The sequence below is a fragment of the Crotalus tigris genome, unplaced genomic scaffold (genome assembly GCF_016545835.1).
Source record: "Crotalus tigris isolate CLP2741 ecotype Arizona unplaced genomic scaffold, ASM1654583v1 scf7180000018550.1270297659:1495590, whole genome shotgun sequence".
Classification (NCBI taxonomy): domain Eukaryota; kingdom Metazoa; phylum Chordata; class Lepidosauria; order Squamata; family Viperidae; genus Crotalus; species Crotalus tigris.
Genome location: NW_024097073.1, coordinates 165,731 through 189,540, shown reverse-complemented (window position 1 = coordinate 189,540; position 23,810 = coordinate 165,731). Strand labels below are relative to the sequence as shown.

Below are 23,810 nucleotides of genomic sequence, written 5' to 3'. Positions count from 1 at the left end.
GTCAAGCTGCTCCACTTAGCATTATTTATTGACTTTAGCTGATTATTATGCAGAAAAAAAATCAGAAGATTTTTTTTCACTTATAGTTTTTAAGTGTAGTCCTTTTTTAAAAAAAACTTTGCCATCGTACATACGCTCTATGTATTTAAATCTATATTAATTTAATAATTTACTTCTATGCAAATGTTGACAATTTGTGGGCAACAATGCATTTGTCCAGAACTCATTAATAGACAATATATCCCTGCCCATTATGCTTTTTCTTTTTGGGGTAAGAATTAGGCAAAGCAATGAAAAAAAAAAGAGTGAGAAGCATGAACAGATATTAAAGGTAGGAAATAGAGAGAGAAAGAAATCTTCCAGGAAGAAACATTTTATAATTGAGTGATTATTGTTAAACATGTATCTCAAGGGTACTTAAATTAATACATTTGAAATGTTCATGTTTAGCACTTTGGGAGTTTGAGAGATGTCTTTCAGTCAATTTTGATTCCTGGGGAGGTTTGCATTAGTAGTTTGCCTTGGCCTCCTTCCTAGGACTGAAAGAAAGTGACTGGTCCAAGGTCATCCAGCTGGCTTTGTGCCTAAAGCAGGACTAGGATTCATATCTCACTACAGCAGTGGTTCTCAACCTTTTTAATGCCGCGACCCCCAACCGGTCGTAAGTCGAGGACTACTCAACTGGTACAGCACCATTTGCAGAATGGGACTTTTGACGGGCTCAGCAGGGCAGAGACAGCCTGGACAATTCCTATTGGCTTTTGAAAGCCAATAGAATTAGACTCTATTCAAGAGAGTCTATTCTATTGGCTTTTAAAAGCCAATAGAATAAAAGGGAGTAGCACAGCTAAGGAAAAGGGGAAAAAAATGGCGGACTGCGTTGTTTGGCGACCCTCGTGAAATGGTCGTTCGACCCCAAATGGGGTCCCAACCCACAGGTTGAGAACCACTGCATTACAGCTAACTGCCTCTTCTATTTCCTTCACTTGGCTCATCCCAAACCTCTGCAAGAACAGAAGAGCAGCTATAGTACCATTATTAGTCCCAGTGTCAGCAGAAGGAAAGTGGGGGGAAAGTCTTGGTTATGTTAAATACACGAGATTCTAGCACGAAGCAATCCACCCTTTTGAGTCGGATTGAATTTCCAAGCTAATACACCTCGGAAAGTTCAAGGCTCATAGATATTTATTATAATCCGATCAAATGGCTTTAAGGACCATCATTTCTTTGCTTTTTCTTGTAATTTTTCTGATAAATTTTACTTCTCAAATTTAAAGTTTCTGTCGAATTGTTTCCATATTGTAGAGAGACTTAGATGCAGCAGCAGAAGCCTGTGAATTAAACTCCTTTATTTTCCCATTCTACTAAAAGGGAAAGGAGAAACGCGCCTTGGTGCTTATTCCTGTCCACTGGCAATTCACAATATCCTCCCGAAGCCTCTGTGGTGATATAAAACTGATGCCCGTAAATAATACACCACCAAAGGTTGGTCATAATTTTTTTACGGCCGAAGTAAAAAGTGCCTAAGCATTTAAAAAATTAATTAAATTAAAAAATAAAATCAGGATCCAAATTCGATAAAGAGTAGCAGCACTGCAAACTTGAGAACAAAAACCTTCCAAGGGCATTTGCAGCCACGCCACTCCAACGCAGACAGCTTGGGAAAACAGCGATCTTTTTCTCCATTGAATTCTACGCACCCGCAAACCTTAGCCCAAATTCAATCTGTCCGATAAACCACACCCTCAGCACAGGCTCCTCCCTCCCTAGCCGACCCGCCTCCTTTCAGAGAGTCACTTGGGGTTTTTCTTTCTTTCTCTCTCGCGCGGATAGTGACGTCACAGGGACGCACAGATTCGGGAAGGAGGTTTGACGGCAGCATGTGCGGGGGCTGCGTGAAGACGGAGTACCCTCCTCGGGTAAGGGGGCGGAGAGCGGGCTTTCTTTAAGGCACGAGAAGGGAGCGCAGCCACGTTCCCTTCCTTTGTAGCTGCCTTCCCTGTTCCTTGGCTTCCTTCGAAGTTTGCTCCCCTTATCAGTTCTTACCTGGGAACAGATGAGATTCAAAGCAGGGGGTCTGCAGGCAAAATTATTTTCTCCCGCCCTCAGTAATGCCTTTATTAAGACCAGCCAAAGTGTGTGCAAGGTGCAATACTAATATACTCCCGGATTTTTTTTCCATTTTGGAATTCCCCTCCCCCCCCGGGCGAAATAAGATTAATCCTTTTCCTATTTTTCTCTTTCACTTTTCATGCACAGCACTAGGCTGTCTCGCCGGCTTTTGGGGGGGGGGGCGAAGTTTTTTTTTCTCATTTGAACCTGTTGTGGTTAAAAGGATTCTTGCAGTGGAACTCTCCAGATGGAATATAGATCTATAGCTGTAGTGGGTTCTCATTTTCTGCCAAGAGGATACAGGCCTTTAAGTGCCAGCATTTTTCAACTGTGTTATACTACAGCTTTCAGCATTTCTATTGAGACGTTTATTATATGGGATTCTGGGAAGTGTAGTTCACCAGTTAGAGGGAAAAAATAGAAAACGCTTCTCTCCTAATAGGTACTGGGTAACAGAGCCATCCTTCTTGAGAAGATGTTTTTTTGCATATCTGTGTGCTTTCAAATCAGTTTTTGACTACTTGGCAACTGCTCAAACTAGTCCCTGCAGTTTTCTTGGCAATATTTTTTTTTCCTCAGAAGTAGTTTCCATTGCCTCCATCCCAGTGCTGAGAGAAAGTGACTGTTCTAAGGTCACCCAGCTGGCTTTGTGCTTGAAGCAACACTAGAACTCACAGTCAGTTTCTAGTCGGGTGTCTTAACCATTACGTAGAATTACTATAAAAGTTATGGGTTTTCAAGAAACTCTGCTAATGATGTGTGAAAGGAAATATATTTTCTGTTTCTAGTTTTTAAAAGTGAACTGTTTAAAAGATATTTTAACATTATAAAATCTCTAGGTTGTGTATGGGTTTTTTATTTTAAATGTATTTCTCACTGTAATCTTGAAATCACTGACTTGATATTAAGCAGAAAGAAACATTGCACATTGTATTGAGAAATAAATTGAAAATCAGTACATGTAAATCCAGAGATAAGCCAGATGATTAGAACATTTGAAAAAATTAAGAAAATGATCTTACTGAAATATAGGGTTGTTCTAAGTGGTACACTGATTTCAGATTATATATTATAATCTGAAAATTCTTTGGTGGCATTATTGTTCATCATTGTTTACTATGACTTCTCCCTCTGGAATGGAAAAGAACCTACCACAGAACAGTCTTTGAAAACCAGAGTCAGATGGATTGTCAGATGGATTGTTTGTTTTTGGCATAACTAATTATGTGAGACTTTCCCTTTGGCTTATAATATGTGTGAGCCCACATAGGGAGAAGTCAGATTTTAACCGCTTACCATATTATCGTTTAGAAGGTTGGGTTGAATGCATTTTATCTGGGAAGGAAGAAGGTATGTAGGGATAGAAGTTAGGTCTGGGGGAAATTTGCCAGGATTACTCATATGTAGAATAAAATAACCAATGTGGAGTATTTACTTAGCTTCTATGTGTTTTCTCTGATCATAATCATTTCCTTGATTGCTTTTTTAAAAATATGGGAAGTTCTGAATGTAGAATTCTGAAGCAATTTGTAAATTTGGCTCTTAAATCAATTTAAGAAGAGATCACTGGCTGTGTTAACATATTTTCCCACCTTTGAATCTCTTAGGGTACTACTTGCTTGGAGAATGGATCCTACTTAATGAACTATGTTGGTTGCATTGAATGCAAAACACGGGATTTTGTGATGATTGTGAACAAAGCAACAGAAGAAGAAGATGGAGAGGAAATTGTCACTTATGATCGTAAGATGACCAGATTCTTCTGTTGTTTGTATGAGCATTAAGAACCTGTATCCAGAAATCTGTACTGTTGAAAGTTTAATGTGTCTAGACATGCTTTTATATGTGAGATATGCGTGCATGTATTTCATCCCATTATAAAAACAAAATGGTAATGAACTGTTATCACAGTTACCTAAATAATGCACTTCAGGATTCTGGGCTATGCCCAGTAACACCTGATTGCTAATAATTGAGGCATAAGGAAATAAATGACTTTATTTTTCCTGTCACAGAAGGTCACATGGTCCAAAATCTATTTTGGGTGTAAGGGAACTCTCAAAAGCACATTTAGTAGCATATAGAAGATGAAAGAGAATGAAGAGACAGGAGAGTAGAAAGTTTCACTCAAGGAAAATTATTTTAATCCAATTCTTGCTGTTGATGGACGTATTAATACTCCAAGGTTGGGTTTACCCATCACATGACTTGTTCGTTTTTGGCTTAATTTGTTATGTGAGCCTTTCCATTCTAAGCTACAGTTTATAATAATATATTTGAGCCCATCCATTGTGCCTTATTCAGGAGATCCTGGTAAAAACCCATTACTTAGAGCCACATATGAACTTAGGCCCTATAAATACAGTTGCAGAAAAGAAAAGACAGAAACCAGGTTTTCTAAAGAAATATATTCACTGATTTTTTTTTCTAAAGAAAGATATTCACAAAATTGTCATTATGGTGATAAAAACATGGAGGTTGCAGTCCTATGCTCTTTCTTGAAGGGAAGCATCATTGAGTACTATTGAACTCCTGAGTTAGGTTGTGGCTATCCTGAGGTTGCATTCAAACTCCAGTTAGCCCCAGACAGCTTGGCAATACTCAGGGTTTAAGTCAAGAATGTCTGAAGAATTATAGGTTTCCTTCTCCTGTCATAGCGGCATTTTGTAGGAACAGATACAACAAAGAGACTTGTGGCCCCTTAAAAACTAACACATGTATTATCATATAAACTTTCTTGAATTCTAGTCCATTTCATCAGATGCATAAGATTGTACTATATAATACAGCTTATTTATTTAATTCATTTTTTTAATCCCACCTTTAATTTTTCTAAATATCTCAAGGTGGTTAAGATACCTAATACTCCTTCCTCCTCCTGTTTTCCCTACAACAGCCACCCTGTGAAGTGAGTTGGGCTGAGAGACAGTGACTGGCTCAAAGTCACCTGGCTGGCTATCATTGCTAAAGTGGGATTGGAACTCATGGTCTCCCCGTTTCTAGCCTGGTGTCTTAATCATTAGATCAAACAGGTTGACCAGCTGTGGTTGAGAAGGAGAAAGAGAAGATAGATGGATGGGATAGAAAACAAATAGAGAATAAAAGTAGAGATGAGAACAGGTAGAATTGCTGTAGTTAAAATTAAAGTGGGAGTTGGGTCTCATATATTTTTGTACTGATGAGCTAATTAACGGTGTAGTACTGTTTGCGATAGTGGCAAATATCTGTAGTGTGGAGTGGAGTGTGGAGGCTCATTCTCCAAGCTTGTGAGTTGGTTTCCGAATGTTTTGTTGTGCCAGGCTAGGTAACATCTTCAGCAGAATTGAGGGAATTTAGTGTAGTACTGTATGTAATTACAAAAGAGAGGACCAAAACTTCTTTTCAATTGATGTTTTCCTGATAGCTAGTTGGTCATCTCCATGTTGGGAGTTGATGGGAGGGTGTTGGGGGCAACACTACAAAATAATGTACATTGCCTTCTTTCCAGGTTTCCCAGTCTGGTCTACATTCCTGGGATCTCCTAATGGTCTCGCAGTAAAAATATTAATTTTATTTGACTCTGTTTAGCTTTTGGAAATCAGCCAACATCAGTTTGATGCTACTATCAATTTTTTTATGTATTGATTGCCTGTTGCCCTAAAAGAGTGCCATAAACATTTTTAAGCAGATTAATAGTCTTTTGCAACAGCATGCCAGAGCTAAATGTCTCCTAGCCATGTTGTTTTAATGAGCAGACAACCGTCTACTTGTATTGCTACCCCTTCCTGCTTTTTTATATTGTCACTTGTGCTCAGTTTCCAGGAATTGTTAATCCTGTATATCTTCTGCTGTTTCTTCTTCTGTGAGTGTAACTTTTTAATGAACCAGTGTGCAATGCCAGAACATGCCATTTCTCTCATTTTTTCCATTGAAGTAATAGCAATGAATGTTTTACAGAAGTGATGACAGTAGGAATAATTAATAAATGGCTAGGAATGGAAATTGGGGAGCCAAATGGGGAAAGGTTGAGCTTTCTGTAGACTATACCTTTTTAAGTATGACTGGTACAGGTATTATCCTTTGATTCCTGTGTAAGTGCATATGTCTTAAAGCAATTTGATTTCTTTTGCAATTTTAGAGCATAGGTTTCAAGCTTATCTTTTGTTTTCTTTTCAGATATATGTAAGAATTGTCACCATGTGATAGCCAGACATGAATACACTTTTGGTGTAGTGGATGATTACCAGGTATAAGAGCCTTTCATTGATCAAGCACTGAATTTGTTTACCTTTTATTTACTTCAACTTTTTATCTTTTTGAGGCTCATTAAGCTTGGTAATTGATTTATAGCATATAATTCAGTATGCTTTCATATGATGTTGTTAACAAGTGGACCCCATTTTAATTCAGTATGTTGTGTGAATCCAGCCTATGTTGTTATTTAGTGGTTATGTGTACAAACTCAGCCAGTTGGTTTAATAATATAAACTATTATTGATTTATTAATTCAGCTTGAGAGCTGACTAAATATAAACTCTGTACAGCTGACAATAGACCATAAAAAAATAAGGAAAATATATGTGTCCCAGGATAATGTTGCAGAATCAATCTGAGTTGAGGTTTTTACTTCCATGCTTTCAGACTTTTGCTGGAACCCATCCTCAGGGAATTCTCTCTCTCAAAAATATAGAATTTGTAGAGAGAGAATTTCTCTGAGGATGGGCTCCAGCACGAATCTGAAAGCTTAGAAGAATAAACCTCTGGTCCCAGTAATTGACTCAGATTGGATCCTTCATAAAAACACAATTAGAAAATAAGTAACTCTATATAAAAAACACATTCAACACAGGGTTCCATCTCCCATCTCTCCTTAACCCAAGATCTGGGAGAAATCCAGGTCTTCAAGCTCTTACAGAATGCCAACAGGAGGGATCCACACAGATTTCAAAGGTTAAATTCCGTAACAGAAAATGCTTGTCTCCCAGGTCCCAATAGATCAGTGTTTCTCAACCTTGGCCACTTGAAGAGGTATGGACTTCAACTCCCAGAATTCCCCAGCCAGCACAGCTGGCTGGGGAATTCTGGGAGTTGAAGTCCATACCTCTTCAAGTGGCCAAGGTTGAGAAATCCTGCAATAGATGGTACTGTTGATGAAAGGAACCTGAGCATACCAACTTAGCTGGCACATATCATCCACCAGAAACCAAGGGAAATAGATGGACCCTCAAATAACCTAGCCCTATGCCTTGAATTGTACCTGGAAGCATACTGTCAGCCATTGCAGCTCTTGAAGCAGAGATGTCATATAGGCACACTGCTTTTCAAAGGCAGCTTCATGTAGAACACATTGCAGTAGTCGAACCTTAAAATGACTAGGGCATGAATAATTGTCTGAAGGACCATTTCATCCAAAGAGAGAAACAACTGGTACACAAGGCCCTATTGGCCACAGCTACCATTTGATCTTCAAGCCAGAACTGTGAAACCAAGTTCCAGACTGTGCACCATTTTTGAAGTGGTACTCCATCAAGAATACATGTAGAAAATCCTTTGGAATCCCTAATATCAAGAGCCCCTCAGCCTTAGTAGGATTGAGTTGAAATCAGGTCCTTCTAGACCTGCACAATCCTCAGGTACTTGGACAAGACTTTAACTGCCTCACTTAGTCAGCCTAGGATTGATAAATATAATTGGGTATTATCAGCCTAGTTTTGATACTGAACTCCAAATTGGCTGATGACCTCACTCAGCAGTTTCATGTAATAGCTCTGCTTCACAAGGTATACTTGCTGCCAATTTGCTTCTGGGTACAATTCAAGATAGTAATCAGTTTCTTTAACCAAAAAAAAATAAACTGCTTTATGGCTTAATTACTTGAGGGACTCTCTGCCTTCCTTAGTATCTACCGAGCCAATTCAGTCCTGATGCCATCTATCAGGACCCCAGAAGTATGCCTTCTCTGTACAATGCCTACCCTCTAGAACAGTGGTTCTCAACCTTTTTAATGCCGCGACCCCCAACTGGTCGTAAGTCGAGGATTACTCAACTGGTGCAGCACCGTTTGCAGAACGGGACTTTTGGCGGGCTCAGCAGGGCAGAGACAGCCTGGACAATTCCTATTGGCTTTTGAAAGCCAATAGAATCAGACTCTATTCAAGAGAGTCTATTCTATTGGCTTTCAAAAGCCAATAGAATAAAAGGGAGTAGCACAGCTAAGGAAAAGGGGGGAAAATGGCGAACTGCATTGTTTGGCGACCCCCGTGAAATGTCGTTCAACCCCAAATGGGATCCCGACCCACAGGTTGAGAATCACTGCTCTAGAATGAGGTTTCTTCCCAGATCTGCATAGCCACCATCCTACTAGTTTTTCAAAGGGCATTGAAGACTTGCTTTTTCAGCAGGGATGACTGAACCTCCTTTTAACTTGAGTGGTTTTCTTTTGTTCCCATCTAGTTTTGTCATTCTGCAATCTTTACCTTTCTGTTTCTCTTATTTTAATGTTTTAAATAATTTCTAAACCACCCAGAATTGCTGTGAAGCAGGCAGTATATAAATTTAATTTATAGTTCACATAGTCAGCCAGATGTTTAAACTGGATTGGCATTTTTATCCACCTATCGGGTCCTTCCCAAGAACCTGGGATAGACAGTTGTTGCTATTTGATGGTGTTAAGGCAAGGGTCTTCAAACTTGGCCCTTTTATGACTCGTGGACTTCAACTCCCAGAATTCCTCAACCAGTGTGCCTAGCTGAGGAATTCTTTGAGTTGAAGTCCACAAGTCATAAAAGGGCCAGGTTTGAAGACCCCTGTGTTAAAGTATTGTGGTAAGATTTATTTTTTATAAAAAATAAGTGAAATTTAATTATATTGCTTCCAAATAAATATTTAATGTCTTTACCCTATCAAAATCATGGCATCAGATTTTGGCATAGTTATTGCCAAAAAATAGTTTCAGCTGCTCGTGAACAACAGGGGGAGATAGAGGGCTTTTATATTTGATAACCAATCTCATATTATACCCACCGTATCTTTTAAGGTGTTGGCAAGTCGTTAGTAATTCCATCTCATTAAAGAAAAGAATGGATAAGCTTCCTGCAAGTTCTTAGCATATATAAGGTTTGCTTCCTTGGTTATCACAAATTAATATACTCATGCAGCAAATGAAACAAGCATCTATTAGCCAGTATAAATATATTTTGTCTCTCCTTCTAGGAATACACCATGCTCTGCATGCTCTGTGGAAGGGCAGAAGATTCTATCAGTATCTTGCCTGATGACCCTCATCTGATGACTCCATTGTTCTGAAGTGCCTTGATTTTTCTCAGCCATTGTATCATGTACTAAGTGCAGAAACTCATGGAATAAGATATTTACAGAACACAAGTGCAGACTTTGCTCAATCCATGTGGGAAGTCAAATGGTATGGGATCAAAAAATAGCATCTTCAGATGGTATGGGGTCAAAAAAAATAGCATCTTAGTTGATCATAATCAGAAGTGGTCTCTGCAAGCTAAATGGAGAGAGAGAAAAACATTCATTTGCTGAAAGCTTCATAGAAAAGACAGAACTCCTGCTTGCTGCTTTGGGTCTTCTTTAATGTTTTCTACAAGTCAGAATGCTGTGGTCAGGGTTACTGGCATCATAGGGAATGCTTTGTTTTTCTGACTGTCTACCCTACTGCAGTATCAACCAATGCCTCCAGCTCTCTTAGTTGAAAGAGGACTCCCCAAAAGGAAAGAAATCTGATTTGCGAGAGATACAAAAAATGTATAAGAATGTAATGTTAGGGGGAAATTGCCTTTTCCAAAGCCATCCAGCACATGTAGAAATAGAGGAAGAGATAAGAGGTAAGACCAGGTTACTTGAGAGACTGTCTCATCTTACTGGAATTGGCCCATACCACTTGTGCCAGCAGAGAAAGCATGCCGTGGGTCCTGTCAGCCCGATTATTCCGGCTGGCGGGATCCAGAAGGAGGGCTTTCTCTTGTTGCGCCTGCCCTGTGGACCATCTTGCCCCTCCCCTCCATGTGAAGTCGGTCCCTCCTATCTTTTTGTAAGGGACTAAAGTGGCGGAACAGCGCAATGGGTATGGTTGGTTGAGTAATAATAGCTCCCACCCTTCTGCCACTCTGCCCCTACCCTCCGTTTGTGTACTTGGTTTTAATCTGATTTTAACTTTTTATGTTTTAACTGTATATGTAACTGTAAGCCACCAGGAGTTACCCCATGTATGGTAAGATGGGCGGCCAATAAATTTAATTAATTATCTCACAGAAGGAGAAGGATAGAACTAGCCAGTGTTTCTCGGCTATTTCTATGCCCCAAATGGAAGACTCCATTTTCCTTCAAGTTTTCTAGAATGTACGGTTGACTCGTAGCAGAGTCATGTAGCTTCATGTTCATTAGAAAATGAACAGATGAAGAAATCTTGCTGCTTCTAATCTAAATAATTGCACTGATGTGAACTTCCAAAGCAATGGGATACTTGCCCCTGACATGCTCAAAGGTGGTTCCTGAATCAAAGGGGGCAATTACTTTTTGTATTGGCATATCACATACTGGGTGATGGTTTATAAAGTAAATGAAACAAGCTGAAAAAAGTTGGCATTATGGTACTTGTTTGCCTGGATTCCCTTTATCAATAGGACCCTCACTGATTTCATTGGGAAAGATAAACATTAATTCAGAAAATCAAAAAAGGGTAAGGCAAGGCTGCCTTCTGTGGCTCATTTATAGTGCCAGCCTGTGGTATATGGCCTATTTCATTTAGGATTTCACTGTGAAATTAGGTAGGGAGCACTGATCTGAGACTAATTAAACTGAAGTTCCATCTTTAAGAAACTCAGTCAAGGACCATAAATCTTTAGCCACTGAACCATTTTTGAATGCAAATTACCTTAAACTGCCATCAGCAAATGTAAGTTTCAGTTCTCATATGTAAAATTAGAAAGGGACCTGGTGTCTGCTAATGGATTCTAGAAGCATTCCTCTCTATGGAAATTGGTCCTTTCAGAAAGATTGTACTGATCCCATAAAGGGTATCTGCCCTTACTGTAACTTGCATTAGCAAACTTCTCTGATGTGGATTAACACAACTGCTTGCCAAAGATTTTGATAATGCATAATTACTTTGCCTGCCCAATGAAGCAACTAGATACTGATTTTTAACCACAAGACTAAAACTAAAACTTGCCAAGCTATTTATGAGCATAGAATATGAGGCACTCAAGTCCAGTTGGCATGGTAATTCAATGGAAGGAGTAACTCTATAATTGCCAGATACTGGAAATAAGTTATAGGACTATCACTTTGGAAAGTATAGTATATCTTATAAGGCAATGCTGGTTACGTGGTTAATAACAATTTGTCCTAAACTGGTAGCATTGATAGCTATCTAAATTACTGAAATGTACAAAAAAATAATTGAGTGTATTTAGAGATTTGTTGTGAAATTAATTTTTGTCAAGAGAGCCTTCAGCATACAGATGGTCCTCAATTAACACAATTGAGCCTGGAATTTTGATTGTAAGTCATTGTAGTCATGAAGCATGTCATCATGATGATGGGTTTATGACGGTTTTTACAATTGTGGTCATTTAGTAAATCCATTCCCCCAAATGGGTGTTTTTTTGCCAGAACCAGAAACTGGCAAAAACTTGTAAATTGACTATGAGATGCTGCAACCGGTCGTAAATCCGAGCCATTTGCCAAGCGTGTGAAATTCGATCGTGTGATTATGGGGTATAACTGTGTACAGCAGTCATAACTTTGAGGATGAGATATAAGTAACTTTTTTTGGTTCTGTCATAAGTGAACAATCATTAAGTGAGGATTACCTATATGCTTCTTTGCATTTAAATAAAAGTAACTGAAACTGGTGGTGTCTATTGTGTCTGAGCCTTAAAAGACCAGCAGCATCTTAGGCAGGATCACAGATTGTTTTTCTATTCCAGACAAAACTTCCTAACCATGTTGCTTAGTGATAATTTTGTGGGTCTGTTATTTTAAAACTGTATTGATCTCAGTTCCTGGAAGGTTGGACAAAGTGGAATCACTAATGAGAGTAATGGGTTTATTTTTTTAACTTAAAAGGAGGCCCTCTAGGACTTGAGCTTTTTGCTTAAAACCATTAGGCACCCATTTGTTTTTGTTCTTACATTTTGCACTTGGTGCTTAAGAGAAATGTTTCTGGCAGGAAATCAAAATCTGTGAAGAGAATTGGCTTGTCTTTCTTCTCTTGGTATTCCAGAGTGTATGGAGACTCCTGAAATCTCTCTGTTCAACATTAGAAGGGAGTCATTCAGTGAATTAGACTTGTAAATATTCACTGTATCCCATGTTGGAAGCATGGCTTATGGTGTCCATATTATATTACTTTGTATACTCCCAAGATGATGGTGGCAGATTTACTGAGTTTACTGTAGATTTTAATTTTAATGGACAACAGTTGAGCCAGTCTGTAAAAGCTGGCTCTTTATGGCAACAGTCCCCAAACTTTGTGGCCCAGTTGGTGGGGAGGAGAGAGAGGAATGTGGATGTGCACATGCAGCTCCATTCAAATGAGCAGTGGGCCAGTGTGCATGTGTGTGCGTGCTGGCCCTCCGCTTGCACAAGTGGAGTTGTGCGCACACATGCTCACTGGCCTGCCTCTTGTGCAGCTTGGTCCTGAATAAGCTATAGTCCGGTAGTGGGCCACGGCCCAGAGGTTGGGAACCCCTGCTTTATGGCTTATAAATATAGAAAATTACTTACAGGATAAGAACATTGTTCCATATTTGGAAATATTCTGTTTGGTTCTATTGTTCTTGTCAGGCACAAAAACCAGGGTCACACATTAAGTTCTAATTAAACTGATTTGCTGCTCATGCCTATGCACAGGAATCTACTCAACTAACAGGACTATTTTTGGTACTAGATAAGGATTCATTCAGGGGGGTGGATTGTATTTGATCTATTTATGCCTATATAGACATCCTAGGCTGCTTCCTTTTTTGACTCTGCCCTCAGGTTCTGCCCCTCCTCCTACAGTTCTTTCTCTTTGCATTCCAAACTGAACCTCTAAACCAGAGGTCTCCAGCATTTTGGGAACCAGGAATCAGTTCTGTGGAGAGAGGATTTTCTGCAGACCAGAGGCTGCGTGGTTTTGCGTGCTGCCTGCATCCTGCGGATGGGACTTTGCTTGTTTGTGCAGGCCAGTTGCTGGCATGCCGTGGCCTGGTACTGGTCCATGGATCAGGGGTTGGGGACCCCTACTCTAAACTTTATTTCATCCTTAAGAGATTAGGGCCATGGTGGCGAACCTATGGCGCGCATGCCACTGGTGGCACGCAGAGCCCTCTCTTTGATGGCACACGCCCCATCGCCCCAGTCCTAGGCCTTTAGCTGGGTTTTATAAAACCTTTTCGCTTTAGCCTTTGCCGCCTTGTGCAAAAAAAAAAAAAGGTTCAATCAATCAATTTTAACTTCTCACGGGGAAAAAAAAATATATCGCAAAGTTGGAATTGATTGATTGAACTTTTTAGTCCCACCCAGTCTGCCGTTACCACGGCAGCCACGACCACCCAATGGGCCACGCCCTCCCAGCACATGACGATACATAAGTGGGTTTTGGGTTGCAGTTTGGGCACTCAGTCTCTAAAAGCTTTGCCATCACTGGATTAGGGTGTACTGAAATATCACTCAGGCTGTACCTGCATTCAGATTGCATTCTGATTAAAGAGTCAGGGATCGGTTGAATTAAGTTGGAAATCTCTATAGAGATAGTCCTCAGTTTACAACCATTTGTTTAGCAGCTGTTACAATGGCACTGAAAAAAGTGACTTACAACTGATTCTCACACTTATGACTGTGCAAGCATCTGCCCAGTCACCTAATCAAAATTCAGGCACTTTGCAATCAGCACATTTTAACAATGGTTGCAGCATCTCGGGGGGGGGGGGATGTCACAGGATCCCCATTTGCAACCTCCCCAGATGGCTTCCGACAAGCAAAATCGATGGGAAACTGGATTTGCTTCACAACTACACGATTCAGTTATTTGCTAAATAACTTGTGGCAAAAAAGGTCGTAAAATCGGGTACAAGTTGTTTAACCACCTGCTCAGGAATGGGAATTATGGTTTCAATTGTGGTCGTACATTGAGGATTACTTGCAAAAGAAATTTGCCAAAGAATACTTTTAATGTAGTTCCTGTTTTTCATTTGGCATGTTTTAAGGGGAGAAAAAAGTATTGGAATACATGCTCTTTCCACTTGTGTAGCAATTCCCATCATCTTGTGGCGGTCCCTTGTTTATCTGCCAGCCTGAGGAATGCTCGGTCTGTTCAAGTATTTTACATGCACGATATGTCTTTGCATGCTTATTGGATAGAACGCCACCAGCAGAGTGTGCTGCCGCATCCATAGGTTAGATCAGGGGTAGGCAACCTTGGTTCTTTTATGACTCATGGACTTCAACTCCCAGAATTCCTGAGCCAGCATAGCATAGCTGGCTCAGGAATTCTGGGAGCTGAAGTCCATGAGTCATAAAAGAGCCAAGGTTGCCTACCCCTCGGTTAGACGGTGAGAGGACAATAACTGCAGATGTTGCATCTGCCTGTAGATTTATAAAACCTCCACAGCTTTTCTCAAATCCAAATTTCTCAAATCCAAATCCAGCTCACCACAGCAAACTCGCACAGCTAACTTGCCGCCGGACAAATCATTGTGGGACAAGAATTACACTAACAACAAAGAAATGATGGTATAGAATCATTAAAGAAAGGATGCAAAGGGGGGGGGAGAATGAAATGTGAATGATAAAAATTGAAATATATTTTTATTTATTTTAAATAATTGAATTTTTAAATTGTCCCACGACGAGTTGTCTCGTGGCAAGTTGGCCGTGGCAAGTAGTCCTGTAGTGAGTTGGCTTCTCCATCCATCCTCAGTTAAATATGGGTCTTCTGTTAAATAATGTTTTTATTAAATGGTGAAGATTTGTGAATGCTTACATGAAAGTGTGTGCCTCTGCATGTTTATACAGCAAACAGTTTATCTTTTATATATAGATGATGATAATTGCTTAGACCAGGGTTTTCTAAACTGGTGTTTGTAGGGGAGGTACATGAAGATTGTACTACTGTAAAGGAAGGTTGAGAACCACTGGTGTAGAGCTATTTCTTTAGCATTTCCAGAACCTGTCAAATTAAGAGTTGAGGAAATACACAGTATTGATCCTATAAACCCAGTTATCTACAACATTCTTTGAATTATGAACAACTTCTGATCCTTATAGATTGACCCTGATTTACTTTGGTCAAGAATGAAAGTGGATTGTTTGTATTCTAGCAACAACCCATTTCTTTCTTCTGTGGAGGATGGCTGCCTATTAGTTATCTGTTCAATTCTAAGCTAGATTTTACAATATCATGCTCTCCAGGTGTGTTAGTGAAGATTAGAAATTATGGAGATCTAATGAATTTTTTAGCTTCTTAAATAATTTTATCTTATAAGTTTTGTCTTTTTACTAACTGGTCAATTACTCCTTTGTGATGATAAACTGTTTTAAAGAAAATTTGGGAACTCTTACATATCATTATATATTTAAGGTGGAAATCTAACCATGAATTTATCTGTTGGCTTTTAATTTTTAGACTTGCCCTTTCACCAAATCTAGAAAATAAAATTCACTTTCACTAAATAATATGTGAACTGTAGGCACTTCAAACAATATTAATTTATAAGCAATTCTGAGATAAGTTATACAGAGAAATTTGCTATTCAAAACTGTTTGGAAAGAGGTTTTTGTTAAATTTTGTGGCATTTAAATGGTAATTTTTATTAAATAAAATTATTTTATTATTGATTGTTCATTGATTACATGCCATCAAGTTGATTTTGACTCTTAGCAATTACACAAATATATTTTATAATATAAATATATTTTATTATATAATCTTACAATAAGAGTGCTTATCACTAACCAAAATCTCTCATGTTCTGGAGCATGAGAACTTTACATACAGTAAAGTATAATTTTTACAGAAACATTATAAATGTGCTAGAAAGCACATTCAAGAAGAGATACAAATTAGAGAATTTCAGAGGAATTTGGTTTTTTCCCCTTAGTTTTCCAGGGTTGAATTTTTACCCAGAATCTTAAGAAAAATACTTCCTATTGTTCTACTTAAATATTTGCTAATCTTCAGATAAATTCAGTAACATAATATTTGAAAAGCCAGATACCCTATTGGAGCCTTGCAATTAATATTTTTGTAGAACTTAAAAGTTTCCTTCAAAACAATTTCTCCATCATTTGCACTATAGTTATTTTCTTTTCTAAATGATTGGAAAACCTATGACTCATTATTCAATCTTAGGGTATTCATAATACTAGCCCTGCTTCGCAGTAGTATATATTCATTATCTCATCCTTATTGGAGATTTTTTTATAACTGATTTTGGCGTTACCTTTTATGGAATGTATTATAAAGACCAATGAAGTGGATGAAATTATATTCATGGCACATTAAGACTGAAATTCCATGCTCAATTATGTAGGAGTAAGTTAATTGAGTTTAGTGGGACTTCTGGTTAGACTTTAAATTAGCTTGAAATGATGCTTTCCTCCCTTTTTTTTACACAGGTTAACGTGGCCTTTTTGTGAAAAGTCAGGAGTATAAAAAAATAGGTACTAAAAGAGAATATCCCGCAGACCTTGAATCTCAAAACCATCTTGAAGTGTGTGCTTCTTCTATTTCCTAGAATATGTTTGCCTGAAGACACTGATAAAAACTGGTTTGTGTCCTTATCATAGTGTTATTGAGAAAAGTGGAGGAAGCTAGAAGATAATTTTTGATTTCGTTTAGCTAGGTTGCTGATATCAGAGATGGTTGAATATATTGTTTATTGGCTCAAACAACAATCTACTAAAGAAGCTAGTTTTTCCTTTACTTTAAATACAACCTCTGATCAATTATTTAGAAAGGAGAGAAAAAGAACAGTCCCTTGTAATGAATTTTAATCAGGAGAGAGTGTCTTTCAAACCATCCTCTTTGCAATTAACTCTGCAGATAGTCTGAGATCAAAGATGTTGTTTAAGTATGTAATATGTCTGTTACAAGGCATTGCTGGATATACCCCACTGAATTAAATAGGAATTCTGTGGTTGTTGCTATCCATATGCTATCCAAGAAGAAGAATGTCCTCCCTATTCTTCCCATTTTCCACTTAAACTCTTCATTATTGTGCTATTTTTATTGAACATTTTTAATGCAAGTTCCTTACAGTTCAGGGATTTGGTGGTATTCAAATTTTAAAATAAATAAATGAACTATAAATTTGGATTCATTATTTTAAAAGAGAATTTATTAGTGCTTGCTTGACTAGAAAGATTGCTACCGTCTCTTGGGTATTCAGGATTTGCTTAATGTTTCGTATTTCTAGGATTTGGGCAGAAATTTACAGCACTTATAAATCCAGACCATTTCTCTTTTTATAATTCCTGGAGCTGAGCTTGAAAGGATCTTGGCAACAGACTAAGAACAATCTATAGGCAGTCCCTGACTTACAACTATTCTTTAGTGACTGTTCAAAATTACAACAGCACTAAAAATAATGGCCTTGTTAGTCATTATTCCTTGCACATGACTTTTCCAGCGTCCTCATGATCACATGATCAAAATTTGGGCATTTGGCAACTGGTATGTATTTATGATGGTTGAAGTAGAATGGAGTAATGACATTGCCATTTGCGATGTTCTCAGCCAGCTTCCAACAAGGAAACCCAATGGGAAAGCTGAATTTGCTTAACAACCATGTGATTCACTTAACAACTGCAGTGATTCTTTTTAACAACCATGCAAAAATGGTTGTAAAATTGGGCAGACTTACTTAAGCACTGCTTTGTTTAGCAATGAAAATTCTTGTCCCAATTGGGATCATAAGTTGAGGACTATCTGTAGCTGATGGAGCCAGTTGAACCTGATCTGTGGCAGCTGACAGTATTATTAAGATAAACAAAAAACAAAAACAGAAAACCTTTGGAAGAACACCTCCATCAGTAGGTTAAACTCTCCTCCGTCTATTATTCCCTGCAGCTCTTAAGCTGTGGAAGAATATTAGGTGACTGTCATTAAATGCTTATAAGAAATGCCATCCGAGAGTAATTTAAGGAACCAAGAAGAAGTTGGGGCATCTGAAGGCAAACATAGGAAGGAGAGATGTGATTTTAAAAAAATGTTTTTCAGCGTGGGTGTTATTAATGGCCGCTTCATTTTAAAATAAACAGAGCGGAAAATTCTTCAATTCATTTATTTAACTTGTGAAACAAACAGTACTCAGCAAATGAGAGAGCCAAGGAATCAATACTTTTACACTTTTCAGGCCTCCTCCTTGAAGCTTTTAAAGGAGACTGTCATTCAGTAGAAGTCTGATGTTGCCTCTGCCAGGCTGAAGGACCTCAAATACTCAGAAAAAGAGTGAGTGAGTGAGTGAATGAGTGAGTGAGTGAGTGAGTGAGAGAGAGAGAGAGAGAGAGAGAGAGAGAAGAAAATAAAATAAAATTCTGATTACGGGCCTATGTAAAGGCTACTTATATAATGTTGGGAATTCTGCTTTTTTTCTTACTTGGCAAGCTTCAGGAGGCGCTGCATATCAGGCTCAATACTGCTAGTGAGGAACCTGGAGCTGTAGCGCTTGAAAGGTTCTCCTTCAGGTCCCACCAGGAACTTCTCAAAGTTCCAGGAAATGTCGTAGCGATGCACGGGGCTCCACAGGATGAACTTTGGCTCCAGCATGAAGCAGGAAGGATCATCATCTGGGTAAGGGAGTTTATCCTTCAGGTAGGCAAAGACAGGGTGGGTGTTGTTGCCATTCACCTCACACTTCTGGCAAAGAGTAAAATTGGGTTCAAACCCAGATCCGGGCCTCACATATTTCAAGCTGTGGAGGATCTCTTCATTTATGCAGTTCTCCTGTTTGGGAGGAAGTAGAAAGCAGGATGAGAACTAAAACTTCCTGCATAGGAGACAAAGTTGGCCTCTCCCTTGCTTGTCTTGAGGGCATCAGTGTAGTGTGTATTTTGTACTGATTCTACCCTCAGATATAAGTTTCTTGCCCTGGGGTCCTTCCTCTGGGAAAGAAGTGAAACAATTGAGGTGCAATATCCGGAGATTAGATCAGGGAAGAAAAAGTGATGAACTGTGTTAAAATTCTTTCCCACAAGGGCAAGAAAAGATGAGATGCACAACATTCTAGAAGAAGCTCCTTAAAATTAGACATGGGGATAAGTAATCCCAAACACTCAAGGTAGAGGTTAAGTACACAAAAAAGATGTACTATAGATAACATATTCAAGACTCAGATTTCCAGATTCAAGACTCCGCTCAGCCATGGATCTCACTTGGTCAATGGAGCAGTCCCTAATTCTCAACCTACTTCCTGGGCATTTCTAGGAATAAAATGGGTAATGGTATCTCCTTTCTCTCCAGGCATTCTGCCTTGAGTTCTCAGTAGAAAGGTTAACCACTGTAATGTATTAAAAAGACTGCTGTGCTTGTTGCGATTTTCAGAGATGTCCTGAAACTTTTTGAAGTTATGTGAGTTGAGCAGCAGACTTCTGAATATGCCTTTACACCTGAAGGAGTGTATGCAAATCAGATGTTTGCTCCTAGGGAGATCACTGAGTAATGTTTACATGTTCATTCGCTTGGAGAAAGTATAGGTAATCCTTAACTTACAACCATTTATGAAACCAACCGTTTAATGCGACAGTTTGAAGTTACAATGGCACTGAAATAAATTACTTATGGGTGTCACGGCATCCCCATGGTCACATGATCAAAATTCGGGTGCTTGACAATGCCTTGTTTTATGACAGTTGCAGTATCCTGGGTCATTTGATCCTCATTTTGGACCTTCCCGGCCACTTCAACAAGTAAAGTCAACAGGGGAATGATGGATTCAGTTAACCAATCGCCTGTTAGGTGTTTCACTTAACAACTGCAGTGATTCGCTTAAGAACTGTGTCCAAAACAGTTGTAAAATCGGGTGCAACTTTCTTAACAATCCCCTTGTCTATCAACAGAAATCCTCGACCCAACTGGGATTGTAAATCCAGGATTACCTGTCTAGAATAAAGTGAATAGGCAGGAACTATGGAATATTTTGCATACATATGCAGCTGAATGCAACAAGAACAGCATGTGATGAAAGTAATGCGTGTGTGAGAATGGAATGATTAGACAATGGTTCAACTCTTGATTCTTTAATGTATTTATGGATAATTGGCATTGTGAGAAGTACATAAGAAATGCTGGTGACATGGGATAGGAATAGATAGTCCTTGCTTGACAACCCCAATAGGGGCCAAAAATTTTGTCACTGACCAAAGTAATCAGGTGAAAAAAAATCACATGATCGCACCACTTAACGTTCTGGTAGTACTAGTTGCGATTATCAGGCAAGGACTGTACTGTCACTAGGCAAAGACCTCATGCGTTCCTTGCCCTACTGCATATGCCTCTGCTTCAACTCCCCCCTCCCCCATCTCTACCTTTTTGGCCACTTTGTGCTCCACCATTGCTGCCTACTTCTCACACATTGACAGGGAGGCCTTGTGCGAATAGAGAAGGGCCGGCACTCAGCCAGGTGCACCTGGTCAGCAGTGGAAGAGCTGTCAGCATTGTCATAACTTCCAAGTAGTAGATGAACAAATAATAAATAGTTAAGTGGGGACTACCTATATCTGTACTTTTGGATGCAGATAATGCTGCATTGCTGGTTTAGAGCTTTAATGATTTGCAGCGAATACTAGATAAATACAAGGAGAATTAATTTGAAAATGCCTCATAAAAAAGATAATTATGTTTGAGAGAAAAGAGTGAACGGTTGCAAACTATATAAACACAGTGAAAAACTACAGGCAGTAGGTGTATCCTTGATAGGCCATATACTAAAGCTAGGGAAATGGAGAAACTTTAACATCTATAAATGCTGCTAGAAAGGTATTGGTAGCTTTGGTCTGTTGTGATTAATGATGAAAGAAGACTATGCTTTTGCCTATTTTATTATATGGAAATGAAAGTTAGGAATGCCAGAACAAGCATAAAAGTTAAATGAAGTGGAATAGATTGTTTAAGAAGTGTTTGCATTAAAACACAACAGAGATGGTGATTAATTAATAAGAATTGAATACAAAAGTGAATGACCAACATGAAAGATTTTAACACGGTTTGGTCATTTAAAGAGAATAAATAAAGACTGAGTTGCAAAACAAATACAAGAAGGAAAAGTGAATGGGTTGGGAGAAATGGGAAGGCCAAAAAAGTTGTGGTTAGATGGAACTGGTGAGATCCAAAAGAAGAAAAGAGAGAGGCGAGAAGTTGAAGGGATAAAACGCAGCCTCAAATTGATATATGAGCTTGGTGGAAATGAGAATAGCTTCAAGAGCAGGATTTCTTATTGATACAAATTAATTTCCTTTTTTCTCTTATTCCATTAATGATCAAATGTCTAATAATTCTTTATCTTCTCATTATTTAAATTGGCCATGTTTACCCATGCATTCTCTGTCTATCCTTTTCCTTATAACAGCAAATCCCCCACAATGCCAGATTCCCTTAAGTTCAACCCAGCATGGGAATTGAAATCAACCACATTTCATGGACACAAAATTGGAAAAGGTTGCCTGAGATCATTTGGTTCAAGAGTGATGTTCAGAGGAGTAAGGTTAACCAAAATTATAATTTGATCTTAGTTGAGTAATACACATTTTAAATAGCACTTTCTTTGCTCTTAACAAAACTCTCCTTTCAGAAACAGGGGAAATGTTTTAAAAACCCCTTATTTGTGTAAAAGAACATACTCTTTTCTAAATAGCAGAGGCAGCACATTGTCTGCTTGATTAATGAACTTTGCATTGCATTCTGGAGCATCTTGTTGCTCTCTTTTAAGAATCTTGCACTGTTGAACAACCTATTAAACATAATTCCCTGTCTACCACCCGACTCTTTCAGATGAGCAAGGGGAAATGAATATGTCCATTATAGAATACATGTGTTATCTCATCTTCCTATTGTATATAGTTTCCGCCTTTCCCAGCTCCCAATTAATGAGTGTAGGATAAAAACCCTGGTTTCCAAAAATGTAAGAACTGAAGAAAAGTGATTTCACAATGAAAGAGAAACTGATTTTGCAGTTGCAGAAGAAAAAGCCACTTATTGTTACAAAAAGTCATGAACAGAGATTGAATTAAGGGACTTACCTGGTAACCAAACTGATTGCAAGGAAAACCCAGGACAACCAGCCTTCGAGGGTATTTGCTCTGCAGCTGATTCATCTGGGTGTAATCCCTCACTGTGGTGGCTCAGAAAGAAGCCACATTCTCTATCAAAACCACTCTTCCCCTGAAATTGTTGAAATCCACTTTCTCCCCTTGGAGATCAGTGGCACTGAGATCATAGAAAGATTTGGCTATGGGAGTCATCGTTGTTTAGTAGACCAAGTGCACCAAAAGGACAGCAACGTGAGATGCTTGCAGATACGGCTATCTGCTTCAAATGCTCTTCTGTATACTCGTGTGCTTGGTTGCACCAAGCAGCCTTTCTTCATAGGGTAGTCTGCAGAGAGTGGAGCCCCTCCTTGTTACTCATCTAGCTCTTTCCTGATTGGGAACAAAGCAGCAGGTCAGGGTGATATCAGTTCTACTGCTACCTAAGCCATTGTGATACTTTGGACAATCCTCAATAATTCATGCTGCTTACAACAAAAACGGATCGATGGAATTCATGAGATGCAACAATTTTTTCCTTTTATTTTAAGTTTTCCAAAGAAAAGTGGAAGTCAAGTAAAAAATTGGCTGCCTTTTAAAAGTCATATAAGTTACTATGTGGATAGTAATAGTAATAGTAGTAAAGTTGGAAGGGGCCTTGGAGGTCCTCTAATCCAACCCCCTGCTCAGGCAGGAAACCCTACACCATTTCGGAGAAATGGCTGTCCAGTCTCTTCTTAAAAACTTCCAATGTTGGAGCATTTACTGCTTCTGGAGGCAGGCTGTTCCATTGATTAATTGTTCTCACTGTCAGGAAGTTTCTCCTGAGTTCTAGGTTGCTTCTCTCCTTGATTAGTTTCCACCCGTTGCTTCTTGTCCTGCCTTCAGGTGCTTTGGAAAATAGCTTAATTCCCTCTTCTTTATGGCAGCCCCTGAGATATTGGAATACTGCTATCATGTCCCCCCTTGTCCTTCTCTTCGTTAAACTAGACATACCCAATTCTCGCAACCGTTCCTTATATGTTTTAGCCTCCAGTCCCCTAATCATCTTTGTTGCTCTTCTCTGTACTCTTTCTAGAGTCTCAACATCTTTTTTACATCGTGGTGACCAAAACTGGATGCAGTATTCCAAGTGTGGCCTTACCAAGGCATTGAAGAGTGGTATTAATACTTCACGTGATCTTGATTACAGCTAGGAGTTTTTTCCTAGCACTACCTTTGGCTCAAGAGGTAGCAACCTGGAGTTCAACATTCTTAGAAGATACTATTTGAGATTATTAACAATAAAAACAAAAACAAAGCATGGTTGAGTGAGAGGCATTGCCTCTAAGGGCACTGATTAGACTTGGGTTGATAGAAATCCAGAATGCTGGACATTTAGCAGATTCTGGAGCAAGATTATTTCCTAGTGAGAACATCTCTTTTTATGAATATATGTGGGAGCCATTCTGGAGGTTGTTCTGAGGAAC

At 38.9% G+C, this 23,810-nt stretch overlaps 2 protein-coding genes across 2 annotated transcripts; one reads left to right on the top strand and one right to left on the bottom strand.

Moving 5' to 3' along the window:
• Positions 1-1,780: 1,780 nt before the first annotated feature.
• Positions 1,781-11,969, top strand: CHURC1 (churchill domain containing 1). The gene is made up of 4 exons (XM_039354342.1): positions 1,781-1,919; positions 3,720-3,855; positions 6,268-6,338; positions 9,304-11,969. The coding sequence occupies exons 1-4, from the start codon at positions 1,881-1,883 to the stop codon at positions 9,394-9,396; spliced, it is 339 nt and encodes a 112-aa protein (XP_039210276.1). The 5' UTR covers positions 1,781-1,880; the 3' UTR covers positions 9,397-11,969.
• Positions 11,970-14,885: 2,916 nt separating this feature from the next.
• GPX2 (glutathione peroxidase 2) lies at positions 14,886-23,060 on the bottom strand. The gene is made up of 2 exons (XM_039354340.1): positions 22,336-23,060; positions 14,886-19,045 (listed from the first exon to the last, which is right to left on the bottom strand). The coding sequence occupies exons 1-2, from the start codon at positions 22,555-22,557 to the stop codon at positions 18,695-18,697; spliced, it is 573 nt and encodes a 190-aa protein (XP_039210274.1). The 5' UTR covers positions 22,558-23,060; the 3' UTR covers positions 14,886-18,694.
• Positions 23,061-23,810: the final 750 nt, after the last annotated feature.

What these genes read in the sequence shown, in the direction of transcription:
- CHURC1 (XM_039354342.1), top strand. Translation starts at nt 1,881, where the DNA reads ATGTGCGGGGGCTGCGTGAAGACGGAGTACCCTCCTCGG. An exon ending in AGACGGAGTACCCTCCTCGG is followed by an intron (nt 1,920 to 3,719) that starts GTAAGGGGGCGG and finishes TGAATCTCTTAG; the next exon opens with GGTACTACTTGCTTGGAGAA. An exon ending in GTGTAGTGGATGATTACCAG is followed by an intron (nt 6,339 to 9,303) that starts GTATAAGAGCCT and finishes CTCTCCTTCTAG; the next exon opens with GAATACACCATGCTCTGCAT.